Source organism: Xenopus tropicalis, chromosome 3 (assembly GCF_000004195.4).
Source record: "Xenopus tropicalis strain Nigerian chromosome 3, UCB_Xtro_10.0, whole genome shotgun sequence".
In the NCBI taxonomy this organism is placed as follows: domain Eukaryota; kingdom Metazoa; phylum Chordata; class Amphibia; order Anura; family Pipidae; genus Xenopus; species Xenopus tropicalis.
Genome location: NC_030679.2, coordinates 2,267,173 through 2,287,429, shown reverse-complemented (window position 1 = coordinate 2,287,429; position 20,257 = coordinate 2,267,173). Strand labels below are relative to the sequence as shown.

General features: G+C 53.5%; 1 protein-coding gene across 1 annotated transcript in view; it reads left to right on the top strand.

Moving 5' to 3' along the window:
• The window catches only part of lmntd1 (lamin tail domain containing 1), a 29,120-nt gene extending 12,114 nt beyond the window's left edge, over nucleotides 1–17,006 (top strand). Inside the window, exons 8-15 of the mRNA XM_031898095.1 lie at nucleotides 9,832–9,933; nucleotides 12,974–13,092; nucleotides 13,397–13,614; nucleotides 13,890–14,040; nucleotides 15,305–15,491; nucleotides 15,572–15,691; nucleotides 16,093–16,338; nucleotides 16,959–17,006. Of these exons, the coding sequence (XP_031753955.1) occupies nucleotides 9,832–9,933; nucleotides 12,974–13,092; nucleotides 13,397–13,614; nucleotides 13,890–14,040; nucleotides 15,305–15,491; nucleotides 15,572–15,691; nucleotides 16,093–16,338; nucleotides 16,959–17,006 (1,191 nt within the window). The remainder of the gene's footprint in view (nucleotides 1–9,831; nucleotides 9,934–12,973; nucleotides 13,093–13,396; nucleotides 13,615–13,889; nucleotides 14,041–15,304; nucleotides 15,492–15,571; nucleotides 15,692–16,092; nucleotides 16,339–16,958) is intronic.
• Nucleotides 17,007–20,257: the final 3,251 nt, after the last annotated feature.

Below are 20,257 nucleotides of genomic sequence, written 5' to 3'. Positions count from 1 at the left end.
CATGTGGGTACCGGGGAAATACACTCCCCCGTGCAAAGGAAGCAGAGGCAGTCACATGGGGACCGGGAAATACACTCCCCCGTGCAAGGGAGAGCAGAGACAGTCACATGCGGTGTACCGGGGAAATACACTCCCCCCGTGCAAAGGAAGCAGAGGACAGTTCACACGGGTACCGGGAATACACTCCCCCCGTGGCAAAGGAAGCAGAGACAGTCACATGAGGTACCGGGAAATACACTCCCCCGTGCACAGGAAGCAGAGACAGTCACACGCGGTACCAGGAAATACACTCCCCGTGCAAAGGAAGCAGAACAGTCACACAGGTACCGGGGAAATACACTCCCCCCGTGCAAAGGAAGCAGAGACAGTCACACTGGTACCGGGAAATACACTCCCCCCGTGCAAAGGAAGCAGAGACAGTCACATGGGTACCGGGAAATACACTCCCCCGTGCAAAGGAAGCAGAGACAGTCACACGGGTACCGGGAAATACACTCCCCCCGTGCAAAGGAAGCAGAGGCAGTCACATGGGTACCGGGAAATACACTCCCCCGTGCAAAGGAAGCAGAGACAGTCACATGGGGTACCGGGAAATACACTCCCCCCGTGCAAAGGAAGCAGAGACAGTCACATGGGTAACGGGAAATACACTCCCCCCGTGCAAAGGAAGCAGAGACAGTCACACGGGTACCGGGAAATACACTCCCCCGTGCAAAGGAAGCAGAGACAGTCACACGGGTACCGGGAAATACACTCCCCCCGTGCAAAGGATGCAGAGAGAGTCACATGGGTACCGGGAAATACACTCCCCCGTGCAAAGGAAGCAGAGACAGTCACATGGGTACCGGGAAATACACTCCCCCGTGCAAAGGAAGCAGAGACAGTCACATGGGGTACCGGGAAATACACTCCCCCGTGCAAAGGAAGCAGAGACAGTCACATGGGTACCGGGAAATACACTCCCCCCGTGCAAAGGAAGCAGAGACAGTCACACGGGTACCAGGAAATACACTCCCCCGTGCACAGGAAGCAGAGACAGTCACATGGGTACCGGGAAATACACTCCCCCGTGCAAAGGAAGCAGAGACAGTCACACGGGTACCGGGAAATACACTCCCCCATGCAAAGGAAGCAGAGACAGTCACATGGGTACCAGGAAATACACTCCCCCGTGCAAAGGAAGCAGAGACAGTCACACGGGTACCGGGAAATACACTCCCCCCGTGCAAAGGAAGCAGAGGCAGTCACATGGGTACCGGGAAATACACTCCCCCGTGCAAAGGAAGCAGAGACAGTCACATGGGTACCGGGAAATACACTCCCCCGTGCAAAGGAAGCAGAGACAGTCACATGGGTACCGGGAAATACACTCCCCCCGTGCAAAGGAAGCAGAGACAGTCACACGGGTACCAGGAAATACACTCCCCCGTGCACAGGAAGCAGAGACAGTCACATGGGTACCGGGAAATACACTCCCCCGTGCAAAGGAAGCAGAGGCAGTCACATGGGTACCGGGAAATACACTCCCCCGTGCAAAGGAAGCAGAGACAGTCACATGGGTACCGGGAAATACACTCCCCCCGTGCAAAGGAAGCAGAGACAGTCACATGGGTACCGGGAAATACACTCCCCCCGTGCAAAGGAAGCAGAGACAGTCACACGGGTACCGGGAAATACACTCCCCCGTGCAAAGGAAGCAGAGACAGTCACACGGGTACCGGGAAATACACTCCCCCCGTGCAAAGGATGCAGAGAGAGTCACATGGGTACCGGGAAATACACTCCCCCGTGCAAAGGAAGCAGAGACAGTCACATGGGTACCGGGAAATACACTCCCCCGTGCAAAGGAAGCAGAGACAGTCACATGGGTACCGGGAAATACACTCCCCCGTGCAAAGGAAGCAGAGACAGTCACATGGGTACCGGGAAATACACTCCCCCGTGCACAGGAAGCAGAGACAGTCACATGGGTACCGGGAAATACACTCCCCCGTGCAAAGGAAGCAGAGGCAGTCACATGGGTACCGGGAAATACACTCCCCCGTGCAAAGGAAGCAGAGACAGTCACATGGGTACCGGGAAATACACTCCCCCCGTGCAAAGGAAGCAGAGACAGTCACACGGGTACCGGGAAATACACTCCCCCCGTGCAAAGGAAGCAGAGACAGTCACATGGGTACCAGGAAATACACTCCCCCGTGCAAAGGAAGCAGAGACAGTCACATGGGTACCGGGAAATACACTCCCCCGTGCAAAGGAAGCAGAGACAGTCACATGGGTACCGGGAAATACACTCCCCCGTGCACAGGAAGCAGAGACAGTCACACGGGTACCAGGAAATACACTCCCCCGTGCAAAGGAAGCAGAGACAGTCACACGGGTACCGGGAAATACACTCCCCCCGTGCAAAGGAAGCAGAGACAGTCACACTGGTACCGGGAAATACACTCGCCCCGGGAAATACAGCTCTGCCCTTGTAGCTGCCAACATGGGGCAAATATAGCCGAAAATTAGAAAATAGCCGGAATTGTTCTGTTCCCTATTCCTAAAGGATGACCAACTGCAATCCGCACCCACCCCATATCTATAAAATAGTGATAATGTGGCAGTTAGGGGAATTCCCCCCATTAGAAAACAAGTTGCCCCTCAGCCCTGGCAACACGGGCTACGCTTGGCATGCCTGGTTGCTAAGGTCATGGTCCCTGGCAACCAGAAAGCATTTCAATGATCAAGTCCAACATTTATGATCATTAGGAACAGGTGGGGGGGGTATCATAACCAGATGCCTCGTCCTTTCATGGTGGGGGGAAGAAATTACATTTTTGGAATTTGCCTCATTAAGAAACCAATCCTGGACAGGAAGTCCGTTAATTGCATTCCCAGCATTCCATTTCCTGTTAGCCAAAACCGAGTAACATGTATGTTGCCCCCCAGGGAGGAATTTGGGGAACAGGGTCACACAGAGGGGAAATCTGATCATGGCCGCCCCCGCCCATAGGTATAAATACTGATGCACCCCAATACAGTAATGTCTATTCATTCCCAAAATCCCCCTCCTCTATTAGTGATAGGGTAACCCCCCCCCCACTGAACGAAGGTGCTTAACCCTTTCACTGCCAAGCAGACAAGCAGGAGTGGATGTAACTGTATAATATATAGGCACAGATATACCCCCCATCTTTCCCCCAGCCCCCCCCCCCACTGTCACAGTGTAACCCCCATATCATATATGCACATAATGTAACTGTATAATATATAGGCACAGATATACCCCCCATCTTCCCCCAGCCCCCCCCCCCACTGTCACAGTGTAACCCCCATATCATATATGCACATAATGTAACTGTATAATATATAGGCACAGATATACCCCCCATCTTTCCCCCAGCCCCCCCCCCCACTGTCACAGTGTAACCCCCATATCATATATGTACATAATGTAACTGTATAATATATAGGCACAGATATACCCCCCCATCTTTCCCCAGCCCCCCCCCCCCCCACTGTCACAGTGTAACCCCCATATCATATATGCACATAATGTAACTGTATAATATATAGGCACAGATATACCCCCCATCTTTCCCCCCCCCCACTGTCACAGTGTAACCCCCATATCATATATGCACATAATGTAACTGTATAATATATAGGCACAGATATACCCCCCATCTTTCCCCCCCCCCCCCACTGTCACAGTGTAACCCCCATATCATATATGCACATAATGTAACTGTATAATATATAGGCACAGATATACCCCCCATCTTTCCCCCAGCCCCCCCCCCCACTGTCACAGTGTAACCCCCATATCATATATGCACATAATGTAACTGTATAATATATAGGCACAGATATACCCCCCATCTTTCCCCCCCCCCCACTGTCACAGTGTAACCCCCATATCATATATGCACATAATGTAACTGTATAATATATAGGCACAGATATACCCCCCATCTTTCCCCCCCCCCACTGTCACAGTGTAACCCCCATATCATATATGCACATAATGTAACTGTATAATATATAGGCACAGATATACCCCCCATCTTTCCCCCCCCCCCACTGTCACAGTGTAACCCCCATATCATATATGCACATAATGTAACTGTATAATATATAGGCACAGATATACCCCCCATCTTCCCCCCCCCCCCCCCCCCCCCACTGTCACAGTGTAACCCCCATATCATATATGCACATAATGTAACTGTATAATATATAGGCACAGATATACCCCCCATCTTTCCCCCCCCCCCACTGTCACAGTGTAACCCCCATATCATATATGCACATAATGTAACTGTATAATATATAGGCACAGATATACCCCCCATCTTCCCCCCCCCCCCCCCACTGTCACAGTGTAACCCCCATATCATATATGCACATAATGTAACTGTATAATATATAGGCACAGATATACCCCCCATCTTTCCCCCAGCCCCCCCCCCCACTGTCACAGTGTAACCCCCATATCATATATGCACATAATGTAACTGTATAATATATAGGCACAGATATACCCCCCATCTTTCCCCCAGCCCCCCCCCCCCACTGTCACAGTGTAACCCCCATATCATATATGCACATAATGTAACTGTATAATATATAGGCACAGATATACACCCCCATCTTTCCCCCCCCCCCCCCCACTGTCACAGTGTAACCCCCATATCATATATGCACATAATGTAACTGTATAATATATAGGCACAGATATACACCCCCATCTTTCCCCCCCCCCCCCCCACTGTCACAGTGTAACCCCCATATCATATATGCACATAATGTAACTGTATAATATATAGGCACAGATATACCCCCCATCTTTCCCCCAGCCCCCCCCCCCCCACTGTCACAGTGTAACCCCCATATCATATATGCACATAATGTAACTGTATAATATATAGGCACAGATATACCCCCCATCTTTCCCCCAGCCCCCCCCCCCACTGTCACAGTGTAACCCCCATATCATATATGCACATAATGTAACTGTATAATATATAGGCACAGATATACCCCCATCTTTCCCCCCCCCCACTGTCACAGTGTAACCCCCATATCATATATACACATAATGTAACTGTATAATATATAGGCACAGATATACCCCCCATCTTTCCCCCAGCCCCCCCCCCCCACTGTCACAGTGTAACCCCCATATCATATATGCACATAATGTAACTGTATAATATATAGGCACAGATATACCCCCATCTTTCCCCCAGCCCCCCCCCCCCACTGTCACAGTGTAACCCCCATATCATATATGCACATAATGTAACTGTATAATATATAGGCACAGATATACCCCCCATCTTTCCCCCAGCCCCCCCCCCCACTGTCACAGTGTAACCCCCATATCATATATGCACATAATGTAACTGTATAATATATAGGCACAGATATACCCCCCATCTTTCCCCCAGCCCCCCCCCCCCACTGTCACAGTGTAACCCCCATATCATATATGCACATAATGTAACTGTATAATATATAGGCACAGATATACCCCCCATCTTTCCCCCAGCCCCCCCCCCCCACTGTCACAGTGTAACCCCCATATCATATATGCACATAATGTAACTGTATAATATATAGGCACAGATATACCCCCCATCTTTCCCCCAGCCCCCCCCCCCACTGTCACAGTGTAACCCCCATATCATATATGCACATAATGTAACTGTATAATATATAGGCACAGATATACCCCCATCTTTCCCCCAGCCCCCCCCCCCCACTGTCACAGTGTAACCCCCATATCATATATGCACATAATGTAACTGTATAATATATAGGCACAGATATACCCCCCATCTTTCCCCCAGCCCCCCCCCCCCCACTGTCACAGTGTAACCCCCATATCATATATGCACATTAATGTAACTGTATAATATATAGGCACAGATATACCCCCCCCCGGGCACTGCCCCCATCCCAGGCAGTTGGTTACAGATGAAGGTATTTAGGACACAATTGCCCCTTCTCTTCCCCAATCACCCCAGGTCGGATCGCTCCTGTAACACAATGTCCTGTTTGTTGTACTATTTTGCACGAGGGGCACTGATGGGTTCGGGGGGGCACTGCAGGCACTAGGCTGTACCCATATAACTGGCACTAGGGAATATGAATGGGGGGGCTGTACAGGAGCCAGGTTGGGGGGGCTGTACAGGAGTTGGGTTGGGGGGGCTGTACAGGAGCCGGGTTGGGGGCTGTACAGGAGCCGGGTTGGGGGGCTGTACAGGAGCCGGGTTGGGGGCTGTACAGGAGCCGGGGTTGGGGGGCTGTACAGGAGCCGGGTTGGGGGGGCTGTACAGGAGCCGGGTTAGGGGGGCTGTACAGGGAGCCGGGTTGGGGGGCTGTACAGCAGCCGGGGTTGGGGGGGCTGTACAGGAGCCGGGTTGGGGGGCTGTACAGGAGCCGGGTTGGGGGGCTGTACAGGAGCCGGTTGGGGGGGCTGTACAGGAGCCGGGTTGGGGGGCTGTACAGGAGCCGGGTTGGGGGGGCTGTACAGGAGCCGGGTTGGGGGCTGTACAGGAGCCAGGTTGGGGGGGCTGTACAGGAGCCGGGTTGAGGGGGCTGTACAGGAGTTGGGTTGGGGGGCTGTACAGGAGCCGGGTTGGGGGGCTGTACAGGAGCCGGGTTGGGGGGGCTGTACAGGAGCCGGGTGGGGGGGGTGTGTACAGGAGCCGGGTTGGGGGGGGCTGTACAGGAGCCGGTGTTGGGGCTGTACAGGAGCCGGGTTGGGGGCTGTACAGGAGCCGGGTTGGGGGGCTGTACAGGAGCCGGTTGGGGGCTGTACAGGAGCCGGGGGGGGCTGTACAGGAGTTGGGTGGGGGGCTGTACAGGAGCCGGGTTGGGGGGCTGTACAGGAGGCCGGGTTGGGGGGCTGTACAGGAGCCGGGTTGGGGGCTGTACAGGAGCCGGGTTGGGGGGCTGTACAGGAGCCGGGTTGGGGGGGCTGTACAGGAGTTGGGTTGGGGGGCTGTACAGGAGCCGGGTTGGGGGGCTGTACAGGAGCCGGGTTGGGGGCTGTACAGGAGCCGGGTTGAGGGGGCTGTACAGGAGTTGTTTGGGGGGCTGTACAGGAGCCGGGTTGGGGCTGTACAGGAGCCGGGTTGGGGCTGTACAGGAGCCGGGTTGGGGGGGCTGTACAGGAGCCGGGTTGGGGGGGCTGTACAGGAGGAGACTGTGGTGGGGGCTGTACAGGCCGGGTTGGGGGGGCTGTACAGGAGCCGGGTTGGGGGGGCTGTACAGGAGCCGGGTTGGGGGGGCTGTACAGGAGCCGGGTTGGGGGGGCTGTACAGGAGCCGGGTTGGGGGGGAGCTGTACAGGAGCCGGGTTGGGGGGGCTGTACAGGAGCCGGGTTGAGGGGGCTGTACAGGAGTTGCCGGGTTGGGCTGTACAGGAGCCGGGTTGGGGGGGCTGTACAGGAGCCGGGTTGGGGGCTGTACAGGAGCCGGGTTGGGGGGGCTTACAGAGGTTGGGGGCTGTACAGGAGCCGGGTTGGGGGGAGCCGGTTGGGGGGCTGTACAGGAGCCGGGTTGGGGGCTGTACAGGAGCCGGGTTGGGGGGGCTGTACAGGAGCCGGGTTGGGGGGCTGTACAGGAGCCGGGTTGGGGGGGCTGTACAGGAGCCGGGTTGGGGGGGCTGTACAGGAGTTGAGTTGGGGGGATATGTATTTAGGGGCAGTTAATGGTGTTGCTTGGTGACTTTGCTGCAATTCCCAGATACCGGTGATATAGAGCTCAGGCTTCTCCTCTAATCCCTGTGCCCCCCCCTATTACTCATTAATGGGAGCCCTGGGGGCAGGGGGGGGCCCAGGTCTGACCAGGAATACACAGAACTCATTACTGGCACTCAGCGCCTCTCGGGCTCCCAGGACGCAGCTGCCTCCCCCCCCCCCCCCACCCCAGGATTAAAGGACAACTCAAGTGGCTCTTACATTGTATTCTGCGGAGCCACAAGGACACTGATGGGGGCGGAGCCTGCGCCACTTGGGCACCTGGGCCCCGTTATGCACCAACGTCTCAGTGAATCGGGGGCCACAGGTGCTGACTGGAACCACTAATGGCTTAATGGGCCAATTTCATTCAAGGGCAAGTAAAGCCGATTTTGCCAGTTGCTTCATTGGCCCCTCGGCCCTTGCACATTCCCAGTATTAACTGTTTGCAGGGAGGTTCTTCTCCCCCCAGTGGTTGCGACTCCCCAATTGCAAAAACATATTATTATCCTTTCCTGACTCCTGGGGGGGCTCAGCTTTACCTTGGCTGAGAGTCAGCTCTGCGGCCGCAGAACAAAGGCGATTTCCCTGCGGGCGGCGCAAACTGTCAGCAAGATCATTTGTAAGCCCCTCCCAGTGGGGGGCGCCTGGGGGTCTCCGGCTGGATCACTATAAACAAATAAGGACTTGGGGTGTGACCCCTCCCAGCGGGGAATTCATTGCGGATCATATTAACATTAAAGGGAAGGGCAGGAAGGGGTGCAGCCCCCATCTGGGGGGAATTTATATAAATTAGAAATGTTTAACCTGCAGCTCTTCCTCTGTAACATTCCCAGGGCCAGACCAACCTGTAGCCAATCAGAGCATTAGAACATTCCCAGGGCCAGACCAACCTGTAGCCAATCAGAGCATTAGAACATTCCCAGGGCCAGACCAACCTGTAGCCAATCAGAGCATTAGAACATTCCCAGGGCCAGACCAACCTGTAGCCAATCAGAGCATTAGAACATTCCCAGGGCCAGACCAGCCTGTAGCCAATCAGAGCATTAGAACATTCCCAGGGCCAGACCAACCTGTAGCCAATCAGAGCATTAGAACATTCCCAGGGCCAGACCAACCTGTAGCCAATCAGAGCATTAGAACATTCCCAGGGCCAGACCAACCTGTAGCCAATCAGAGGCATTAGAACATTCCCAGGGCCAGGACGACCTGTAGCCAATCAGAGCATTAGAACATTCCCAGGGCCAGACCGACCTGTACAACCAATCAGAGCATTAGAACATTCCAGGGCCAGACCGACCCTGTAACCAATCAGAGCATTAGAACATTCCCAGGGCCAGACCCACCTGTAGCCAATCAGAGCATTAGAACATTCCCAGGGCCAGACCCACCTGTAGCCAATCAGAGCATTAGAACATTCCCAGGGCCAGACCAACCTGTAGCCAATCAGAGCATTAGAACATTCCCAGGGCCAGACCAGCCTGTAGCCAATCAGAGCATTAGAACATTCCCAGGGCCAGACCAGCCTGTAGCCAATCAGAGCATTAGAACATTCCCAGGGCCAGACAACCTGTAGCCAATCAGAGAATTAGAACATTCCCAGGGCCAGACCAACCTGTAGCCAATCAGAGAATTAGAACATTCCCAGGGCCAGACCAACCTGTAGCCAATCAGAGAATTAGAACATTCCCAGGGCCAGACCCACCTGTAGCCAATCAGAGCATTAGAACTTTCCCAGGGCCAGACCAACCTGTAGCCAATCAGAATATCCAGAATCTAATGGATCAGTAACCCCGAAACATAAGGAAATGGTTCTGTATATATATATATATATTTGCTGCTGTCTGATGAACATTATGGCTTTACTTGCCCTTTAATTTCCCTCACACAATGTTCCTATTGCTCCCGGTGACGCAGGGAATAACCGTTACCCGTCACTGGGGGCCATTGATTGGGCGCAGGTTTACGGCTCCCTGGGGCTGCCGCGCACCCCCTCACATAAATCAGCCGCTCACTGACGTACAATGAGCCTCAGTCACTGCTTTCTGGCGGCCAATCGTTACCCTGACGCAGATTCTCCCCCTTCTCATTGGCAGTTATTCTCGGAAGAGTCCAACGGCCGGACCTTGGTGGGGCGGCTGGAGTCGGAACACAGGAGGGAAGGGCAGCGGCTGCGGGAGCTGGAGAGCAGGTTGGAGGTCGGTGTCTGTCATTTTCCGATAATTACAGCACAAAGAGTCCCCTTCATGCCCCCCCCCGGGGGGAGCTGCCATTCCACTTCCCATGATACATCCCATAATGTGGCCCTTTGTTGTTGGCTACCGGCGGCCACAATGTGACCATTCATGGTTCTCCCAAAGTGCACGGCGTTTCCTCTCTGGGCCCTTTGAGCCGGGGCCGATGAACTGTGAGAGGAGGAATCAGGGGGCCCAAGGTAGTTTGGGTTCAGGAAACACCTTATGAAAATGCCCCATCGAGGGGGAAGGGGCAGCAACTAACCCCCAAATTAAAGGGTAAGTGTCACCTACAATGAGACTTCTCAGTTTGGATAAAGCTATTGCACCTGCAGTACCACCTTTCCCCTGTTGGTGGCAGCAACAAAGTTATAGACAGTTTTGGACTGGCAATCTGTGAGTTCTGGAAAGGCCCAGACTGGCAATGTGTGGGTTCTGGAAAGGCCCAGACTGGCAATGTGTGGGTTCTGGAAAGGCCCGGACTGGCAATCTGTGGGTTCTGGAAAGGCCCAGACTGCCAATCTGTGGGTTCTGGAAAGGCCCGGACTGCCAATCTGTGGGTTCTGGAAAGGTCCGGACTGGCAATCTGTGGGTTCTGGAAAGGCCCAGATTGGCAATCTGTGGGTCCTGGAAAGGCCCGGACTGGCAATCTGTGGGTTCTGGAAAGGCCCGGACTGGCAATCTGTGGGTACTGGAAAGGCCCGGACTGGCAATCTGTGGGTACTGGAAAGGCCCGGATTGGCAATCTGTGGGTCCTGGAAAGGCCCGGACTGGCAATCTGTGGGTTCTGGAAAGGCCCGGACTGGCAATCTGTGGGTACTGGAAAGGCCCGGACTGGCAATCTGTGGGTTCTGGAAAGGCCCGGATTGGCAATCTGTGGGTTCTGGAAAGGCCCGGACTGGCAATCTGTGGGTCCTGGAAAGGCCCGGACTGGCAATCTGTGGGTTCTGGAAAGGCCCGGACTGGCAATCTGTGGGTTCTGGAAAGGCCCGGACTGGCAATCTGTGGGTACTGGAAAGGCCCGGACTGGCAATCTGTGGGTCCTGGAAAGGCCCGGACTGGCAATCTGTGGGTTCTGGAAAGGCCCGGACTGGCAATCTGTGGGTACTGGAAAGGCCCGGACTGGCAATCTGTGGGTACTGGAAAGGCCCGGACTGGCAATCTGTGGGTACTGGAAAGGCCCGGACTGGCAATCTGTGGGTACTGGAAAGGCCCGGACTGGCAATCTGTGGGTTCTGGAAAGGCCCGGACTGGCAATCTGTGGGTACTGGAAAGGCCCGGACTGGCAATCTGTGGGTACTGGAAAGGCCCGGATTGGCAATCTGTGGGTCCTGGAAAGGCCCGGACTGGGCAATCTGTGGGTTCTGGAAAGGCCCGGACTGGCAATCTGTGGGTACTGGAAAGGCCCGGACTGGCAATCTGTGGGTTCTGGAAAGGCCCGGATTGGCAATCTGTGGGTTCTGGAAAGGCCCGGACTGGCAATCTGTGGGTCCTGGAAAGGCCCGGACTGGCAATCTGTGGGTTCTGGAAAGGCCCGGACTGGCAATCTGTGGGTTCTGGAAAGGCCCGGACTGGCAATCTGTGGGTACTGGAAAGGCCCGGACTGGCAATCTGTGGGTCCTGGAAAGGCCCGGACTGGCAATCTGTGGGTTCTGGAAAGGCCCGGACTGGCAATCTGTGGGTACTGGAAAGGCCCGGACTGGCAATCTGTGGGTACTGGAAAGGCCCGGACTGGCAATCTGTGGGTACTGGAAAGGCCCGGACTGGCAATGTGTGGGTTCAGGCCAATGCCAGGGGGGCTGTAAGGTGCCACAGGAGTGTTTGAGTCCCTAGGCCCCATCTGATTAAACTCATTGATTTCAAGGTGAGAGCTGTGTTTGTTTTGCTGTACGGCGCCCCCTAGTGCCTGTTACATATATATATAATGTATGTGTATCTTTTGCAGATACAGGAATACTTGCCCTTTAGTGCAGCAGATACAGGAATACTTGCCCTTTAGTGCAGCAGATACAGGAATACTTGCCCTTTAGTGCAGCAGATACAGGAATACTTGCCCTTTAGTGCGGCAGATACAGGAATACTTGCCCTTTAGTGCGGCAGATACAGGAATACTTGCCCTTTAGTGCAGCAGATACAGGAATACTTGCCCTTTAGTGCAGCAGATACAGGAATACTTGCCCTTTAGTGCGGCAGATACAGGAATACTTGCCCTTTAGTGCGGCAGATACAGGAATACTTGCCCTTTAGTGCAGCAGATACAGGAATACTTGCCCTTTAGTGCGGCAGATACAGGAATACTTGCCCTTTAGTGCAGCAGATACAGGAATACTTGCCCTTTAGTGCAGCAGATACAGGAATACTTGCCCTTTAGTGCAGGCAGATCCAGGAATACGGTTGCTTTAGTGAGCAGTACAGGAATACTTGCCCTTTTAGTGCAGCAGATACAGGAAATACTCGCCCTTTAGTGCAGCAGATACAGGAATACTCGCCCTTTAGTGCAGCAGATACAGGAATACTTGCCCTTTAGTGCAGCAGATACAGGAATACTTGCCCTTTAGTGCAGCAGATACAGGAATACTTGCCCTTTAGTGCAGCAGATACAGGGATACTTGCCCTTTAGTGCAGCAGATACAGGAATACTTGCCCTTTAGTGCAGCAGATACAGGAATACTTGCCCTTTAGTGCAGCAGATACAGGAATACTTGCCCTTTAGTGCAGCAGATACAGGAATACTTGCCCTTTAGTGCAGCAGATAGAGGAATACTTGCCCTTTAGTGCGGCAGATAGAGGAATACTTGCCCTTTAGTGCAGCAGATACAGGAATACTTGCCCTTTAGTGCGGCAGATACAGGAATACTTGCCCTTTAGTGCAGCAGATACAGGAATACTTGCCCTTTAGTGCAGCAGATACAGGAATACTTGCCCTTTAGTGCAGCACAATGGGTCAGCGGTGGAGGAACAATGGGGGGGCCACACAATGATGATGTCACTTCCCCCCCCCCAGGAATTACAGGACGTTCTCCTGGCCAAGATGAAGGAATTGGCCGCATTTCAGGAATCCAACGTCTCCCTGAGAAATGAACTCGATGCCCTGAGGTCACTGCTGGAGGAGGAGGAGCAACAGTGAGTGGCTATTGGGGGGGGGGGCACCGCCCTCAAGAGAACATTACCCAGAATCCCTGGCTGGGAGGGAAGCCCTGGGACCCATGTGACTCTCACAGCTGCCATGTTGTTTGTTCTGAACTGTAATGATTTTCTCTGTCCAGGAGGGGGAGCACTGGTTCAGCCCCCAATGACTGAAGCTCTAGGCTCCTCCCTGTGCTAGAGCAGTGGCTGGGGCTCAGCCCACAAGCAATCAATCAGATCTTTATTATAAAATGATAGAAAATTGATAGAAATTCTGACTTGTTGTGGTTTCTGCCCTCAGGATGAGCAGCGATCAGTTTCTCTCATCATCATCATCATCTGGCCCCGCCCTGACCCACTCCTTCCTCTCCTCCGACCTTACCATTGGCCTCGACTGCACCGCCTCCCCCCTGATTGGCTCCCTAGATGTTCTCTCCCCACCAACCACAGCCAAGTGCCCCAAATCACCCTCCCCTGCTGAGTCTGAAGAACCGAACCAGAACCTGGATGAAGGACCCAGTAAGTTTCTATCCATACACTCTCCAGGGCTGCACTGCTCTATTTCCTGGTTTTTGTACTAAGCTCCGCCCTCCCTTAGGAGGTGGGACTGACTTGATGAAACATTTCCTATACACAACTGCCAATAGGAAGTGAGGGTTGGAAGGGTTCCACCTGCTGGTCAGCGCAGAGCATTACATGCCCCTGGGAGGGGGGGGGGGTAAATATATTTTTTTTTTTAAGAAAAAGGGTAGAAAATGAAAATCTGAGCTAAACATTATTTCTTTCATTCCTAGAACCTGGGGGGCATCCCCGGCCGGCCTCGGCCCCCCCTCTCAGCCCTAATGTCCCTCCGGGCACCGACCCTGCAGCCCCAGAGAGGCGTGGCCTGACTGTAAATAGAAAGAAACCCTCCCCCAATAATGACTGCACCCCAGCAATATCCAGGTTGGCTCAACTACTCCTTAGCAATGGACTGGGGGGTAGTTCCCTGTACCTACCCCCCTTTCTGTAAAGTAGCACTTCCTTATGTTCCCTTTCAGCCCCCCCCCCCCCCCCTATTCCTTTACTGTATTAGTCCCACCAGCCCTGCTGGGAGGCAGTTCCCTGTACCTACCCCCCTTTCTGTAAAGTAGCACTTCCTTATGTTCCCTTTCAGCCCCCCCCCCCCCCTATTCCTTTACTGTATTAGTCCCACCGGCCCTGCTGGGAGGCTGTTCCCTGTACCTACCCCCCTTTCTGTAAAAGTAGCACTTCCTTATGTTCCCTTTCAGCCTCCCCCCCCCCTATTCCTTTACTGTATTAGTCCCACCGGCCCTGCTGGGAGGCTGTTCCCTGTACCTACCCCCCTTTCTGTAAAGTAGCACTTCCTTATGTTCCCTTTCAGCCTCCCCCCCCCCTATTCCTTTACTGTATTAGTCCCACCGGCCCTGCTGGGAGGCTGTTCCCTGTACCTACCCCCCTTTCTGTAAAGTAGCACTTCCTTATGTTCCCTTTCAGTCCCCCCCCCCTATTCCTTTACTGTATTAGTCCCACCGGCCCTGCTGGGAGGCTGTTCCCTGTACCTACCCCCCTTTCTGTAAAGTAGCACTTCCTTATGTTCCCTTTCAGCCCCCCCCCCCCCCCATTCCTTTACTGTATTAGTCCCCACTGGCCCTGCTGGGAGGCTGTTCCCTGTACCTACCCCCCTTTCTGTAAAGTAGCACTTCCTTATGTTCCCTTTCAGCCCCCCCCCCCTATTCCTTTACTGTATTAGTCCCACCGGCCCTGCTGGGAGGCTGTTCCCTGTACCTACCCCCCTTTCTGTAAAGTAGCACTTCCTTATGTTCCCTTTCAGTCCCCCCCCCCCTATTCCTTTACTGTATTAGTCCCACCGGCCCTGCTGGGAGGCTGTTCCCTGTACCTACCCCCCTTTCTGTACAGTAGCACTTCCTTATGTTCCCTTTCAGCCCCCCCCCCCTTTCCTTTACTGTATTAGTCCCACCGGCCCTGCTGGAGGCTGTTCCCTGTACCTACCCCCCTTTCTGTAAAGTAGCACTTCCTTATGTTCCCTTTCAGCCCCCCCCCCCCCCATTCCTTTACTGTATTAGTCCCACCGGCCCTGCTGGGAGGCTGTTCCCTGTACACCCCCCTTTCTGTACAGTAGAAATAGAACTAGGTTCTAGATCCCCTGACCCCCATGGATCACTGAATTCTCCCATTAATGCCCCAGCGCTCTCAGGGACCTGGCCATCTCAGAGGTGGATCCGGGGGGCAAGTTTGTGAAGATCATAAATAAATCTCTGGATAAAGAAGAAGACATTGGGGGCCACATCCTACAGCAGAATATCGGGGGCCACCCCGTGGCCCTATACAGGTTCCCGCCCAAGACACGAATGTTGGCGCACAGCGAAGTGACCGTGAGTAGAGAGAATAACAGGGAACTTTTTGCCCCAACTTCTTACTCTTTGCCCAAATTCTGTACTTTTTGCCCCTGTAGGTGTGGGCGGCCTCCGCTAACGTTCCACACAAGCCTCCGAGCGATTTTCTCTGGAAGGATCTGGATGAGTTTGTCACGGGGCCACAGTGCACCACAATCCTGTGCAAAGCCAACGGGCAAGTGAGTGCGGGTATCAAGAGGGGGCTGGATTAGGGGGTGTAACATTAGGGGCCCCTAATATTTGGGCACTATATTAGCGGATTGGGGGGTATACTATCACCCTATTGGCCGTAGAAGATCAGGTGTAAGAATCTGCCTGCAGTACTTAACTATATTGTGCGCTACTTCCTGGTTCTGTGCAGAACTCCGCCCTCTTGTGGGGATGGGCAAACCGACTGCTTAGGGAACAATTTGGGGAAAGTATTCCCCCTACTGCTTCGTAAATAATATAATATCTGCTTTCTGGCTACTGGGGGGGCAGTTGGGCTGGGCTCACTGTGCAGGTTCTGTTGGACTTTCCCAGCGCTAATAAACAAGAACTTTCTGCTAGATTTCACTTTAACCGTTGTTCCCTGCCGCAGGCTGTAGCTTGGTACACTCCGGCACGGGGTACGTGCAGCCCCCCAGTGGGGAGAAAAGGGGACACCACCGCGACCCCTAATAACTCCTCCCTTCTATGGACTCTGCCCCAACCCAACGGGAACAGGGAGTCTGAGCCAGAGTCACCGAAACAAGTGCCCGAAAGAACCAATGACCAGCAAAAATGGGAGGAGGGTCCGATTCTACTGAGAAGGTACCAGTACCCTTTGTGCTCTTCTGCGGGGAGTGTATTTCCTTGGGTTACCCATGGACTGTCTCTGCTTCCTTTGCACGGGGGAGTGTATTTTCCGGTACCCATGTGTTGTCTCTGCTTCCTGTGCACGGGGGAGTGATTTTCGGGGTACCCATGTGACTGTCTCTGCTCCTTTGCACAGGGGAGGTGGTATTTCCGCCCGAGTACCCATGTGACTGTTTCGCTTCCTTTGCACGGGGGGGGTATTTCCTTGAGTTACCCATTGTGACTGTCTCTGCTTCCTTTGCCACGGAGGGAGGTATTGTCCGGGTACCCATGTGACTGTCTCTGCTTCCTTTGCACGGGGGAGTGTATTCGGTACCATGTGACTGTCTCTGCTTCCCTTTGCCACGGCGGGAGGTGTATTTCCCGGTACCATGTACTGTCTCTGCCTTCCTTTTGCACGGGGGAGTGGTATTTCCTTTTGGTTACCCATGGACTGTTCTCTGCTTCCTTTGCACGGGGGAGTGTATTTCCCGGTTACCATGTGGCTGGTCTCTGCTTCCTTTGCACGGGGGGTGATTTCCCGGTACCCATGTTGACTGTCTCTTGCTTCCTTTGCACGGGGAGTGTATTTCCGGTACCCATGTGACTGTCTTCTGCTTCCCTTTGCAGGGGGAGTGTATTTCCTTGGTTACCCATGGACTGTCTCTGCTTCCTTGAACGGGGTGTGGTATTTTCCCGGTACCCGGTGGACTTGTCTCTGCTTCCTGTGCACGGGGGGAGTGTATTTCCCGGTTTACCATGTTGACTGTCTCTGCTTCCTTTGCACGGGGGAGCTGTATTTCCCCGGTACCCATGTGACGTTCTCTGCTGTCCTCTTTGCACGGGGAGTGATTCCCGGTACCCATGTGGGCTGTCTCTGTTCCTTTGCACGGGAGTGTATTTCCAGGTACCAGTGATGTCTCTGCTTCCTTTCACGGGGGAGTGTTTTCCCGGTACCCATGTGACCTGTCTCTGCTTCCTGTGCACGGCGGGAGTGTATTTTTATCCGGTACCCATGTGACTGTCTTGCTTTCCTTTGCCGGTGGGAGTGTATTTCCCGGTACCATGTGACTGTCTCTGCTTCCTTTTGACGGGGGAGTGTATTCCGGGTACCCATGTGACTGGGTCTCTGCTTTCCTTTGCACGGGGAGTGTATTTCCCGGTACCCATGTGACTGTCTTGCTTCTTTGCACGGTCGGGAGTGCTATTTCGGGGTTACCCAGTTGACTGTCTCTGCTTCTTTGCACGGGGGAGTGTATTTCCGGTACCCGTGTGCTGTCTCTGCTTCCTTTTGCACGGGGGAGGTGTATTTCCGGGTACCCGTGTGACTGCTCTAGCTTTCCTTTTTTTGCAGGGGGGAGTGTTATTTCCAGGTTACCCATTGTGCACTGGTCTCTGCTTCCTTTTGCACGGAGGAGTGTATTTCCTACCCATGTGACTGTCTCTGCTTCCTTTTGAACGGGGAGTGATATTTCCTTGGTAACCCGTGTGACTGTCTCTGTTCCTTTTGCACGGAGGGAAGGTATCCCAGTACCCATGTGGGACTTGTCTCTGCTTCCTGTGCACGGGGGAGTGTATTTCCCGGTACCCATGTGACGTCTCTGCTTCCTTTGCACGGGGAGTGTTTTCCGGTACCATGTGACTGTCTCTGCTTCCTTTTGCACGGGGAGTGTTATTTCCCGGTACCCATGTGACTGGTCTCTGCTTCCTTTGCACGGGGGAGGTGTATTTTCCCGGACCCATGTACTGTTCTGCTTCCTTTTGCACGGGGAGTGTATTTTGCCTGGTCCCATGTGGACTGTCTCTGCTTCTTGCACGGTGAGTGTATTTCCCGACCCATGTGGACGTCTCTGCTTCCTTTGCACGGGGAGTGTATTTCCGGGTACCCTGTGACTGTCTCTGCTTCCTCTTGCACGGGGGAAGTGTATTTCCAGGGATTACCCATTGTGACTGTCTCTGTTTCCTTTGGCACGGGGGAGGTATTCCTGTTACCCCATGTGGACTGTCTCTGCTTCCTTTGCACGCGGCGGTGAGTGTATTGCCTGGTACCCGTGTGGGACTGTCTTGGCTTTCCTGGGCACGGGGAGTGATTTTCTGGTTTACCGTGTGACTGTCTCGTGCTTTCCTTTGCAACGGGGAAGTGTATTTCCCGGACCCCATGTGACTGTCTCTGCTTTCCTTTGCACGGGCGAGGAGTGTATTTCCGTACCCAATGTGACTGTTCTTTCTGTTCCTTTGCACGGGGGAGTGTATTTCCGGTACCCGTTGGGACTGTCTCTGCTTTCTTGTGCACGGGAGCGTGTATTTCCCGGTACCCATTGGATACTGTCTCTTGCTTCCTTTGCACGGGGGAGTGTATTTCCGGTATGACCCATGTGACTGTCTCTGCATTCCTTTGGCACGGGGGAGGTATTTCCCGCGTACCATGTGACTGTCTCTGTTTCCTTGCACGGGGGAGTGTATTTCCTGGTACCATGTGACTGTCTCTGCTTTCCTTTGCACGGTGGGAGTGTATTTCCTGGTTACCCATGTGATGTCTCTGCTTTTCCTTTGCACGGGGAGTGTATTCCCGGTACCCATGTGACTGTTCTCTGCTTCCTCTGCACTGGTGGGAGTGTATTTCCCGGTACCCCATGTGACTGTCTCTGCTTCCTTTGCACGGGGGGAGCTGTTTTCCTGGTACCCATGTGACTGCTCTGCTTCTTTTGCACGGGGGAGGTATTTCCTGGTACCCATGTGACTGTTTCCTCTGCTTCCTTTGCACGGGGGAGTGTAGTTTCCCGTACCCATGTGACTGTCTCTGCTTCCTTTGCACGGGGGAGTGTATTTCCCGGTACCCATGGTGACTGCTCTGCTTCCTTTGCACGGGGAGTTGTATCTTCCTGGTTTACCCGTTGTGACTGTCTCGGGCTTCTTTGCACGGGGGAGTGTATTTCCTGGTACCATTGTGGACTGTCTCTGCTCCTTTGCACGGGGGAGTTAATCCCGGTACCCATGTGGACTGTCTCTGCTTCCTTTGCACGGGGGAGTGTATTCCCGTACCATTGACTGCTCTGCTTCCTTTGCAACGGGGGAGTTGTATGTTCCTTTGGTACCCATGTGACTGTCTCTGCTTCCTTTGCAACGGGGGCGAGTGTATTTCCTGGAAGGCAGCGGGTTTGTTTATAGCCAGTATGGGGGAAATGATTGGGGTATAAGAATAGGAGGGAAGGGAACTGGGGCAGATTGCTTGTTACACTGGGGTTACTGCCATAACTGTTTTTGCTAATATCCGGGGAATTGCCCCCGGCAGTGGCTCCTTTACCCTTCGTGCAGTCCTTGGACACAGACGTAAGCTTCTCCACCCACCCTCGACTTTCTCTTCCAGAGCCCAGAGCTGGGGCACAGAAAGTGCATGGGTTCTCTAAAGTTGCCACCTGCAGGGCCACAGAGATCATATGTAGCGCCCTCACCAGGTGAGGAAAATCAGTTTTTATGACAAGAAATGCACATGTTATGTTGAGTAGAGGGCTGCTGTTGGAACTGTATAATAATTAATACCCCAGAACCCCAGCAGATAAATACAGTGCCAATTCCATGTATAATACCCAGACCCCAGCAGGATAAAACAGTGGCCAATGCCATGTATATACCCCAGAAACCACAGCGGGATAATTACAGTGCCAATTCCATGTATAATACCCCAGAACCCACAGCAGGATATAATACAGTGCCAATTCCATGTATATACCCCAGAACCCACAGCAGGATAAATACAGTGCCAATTCCATGTATAATGTACTCCCAAACCCACAGCAGGATAAATACAGTCCAATTCCATGGTATAATACCCCAGAACCAAGCCAGGATAAATACAGTGCCAATTCCATGTATCAATGACCCCAGGAACCCACAGGCAGGGATAAATACAGTGCCAATTCCATTATATT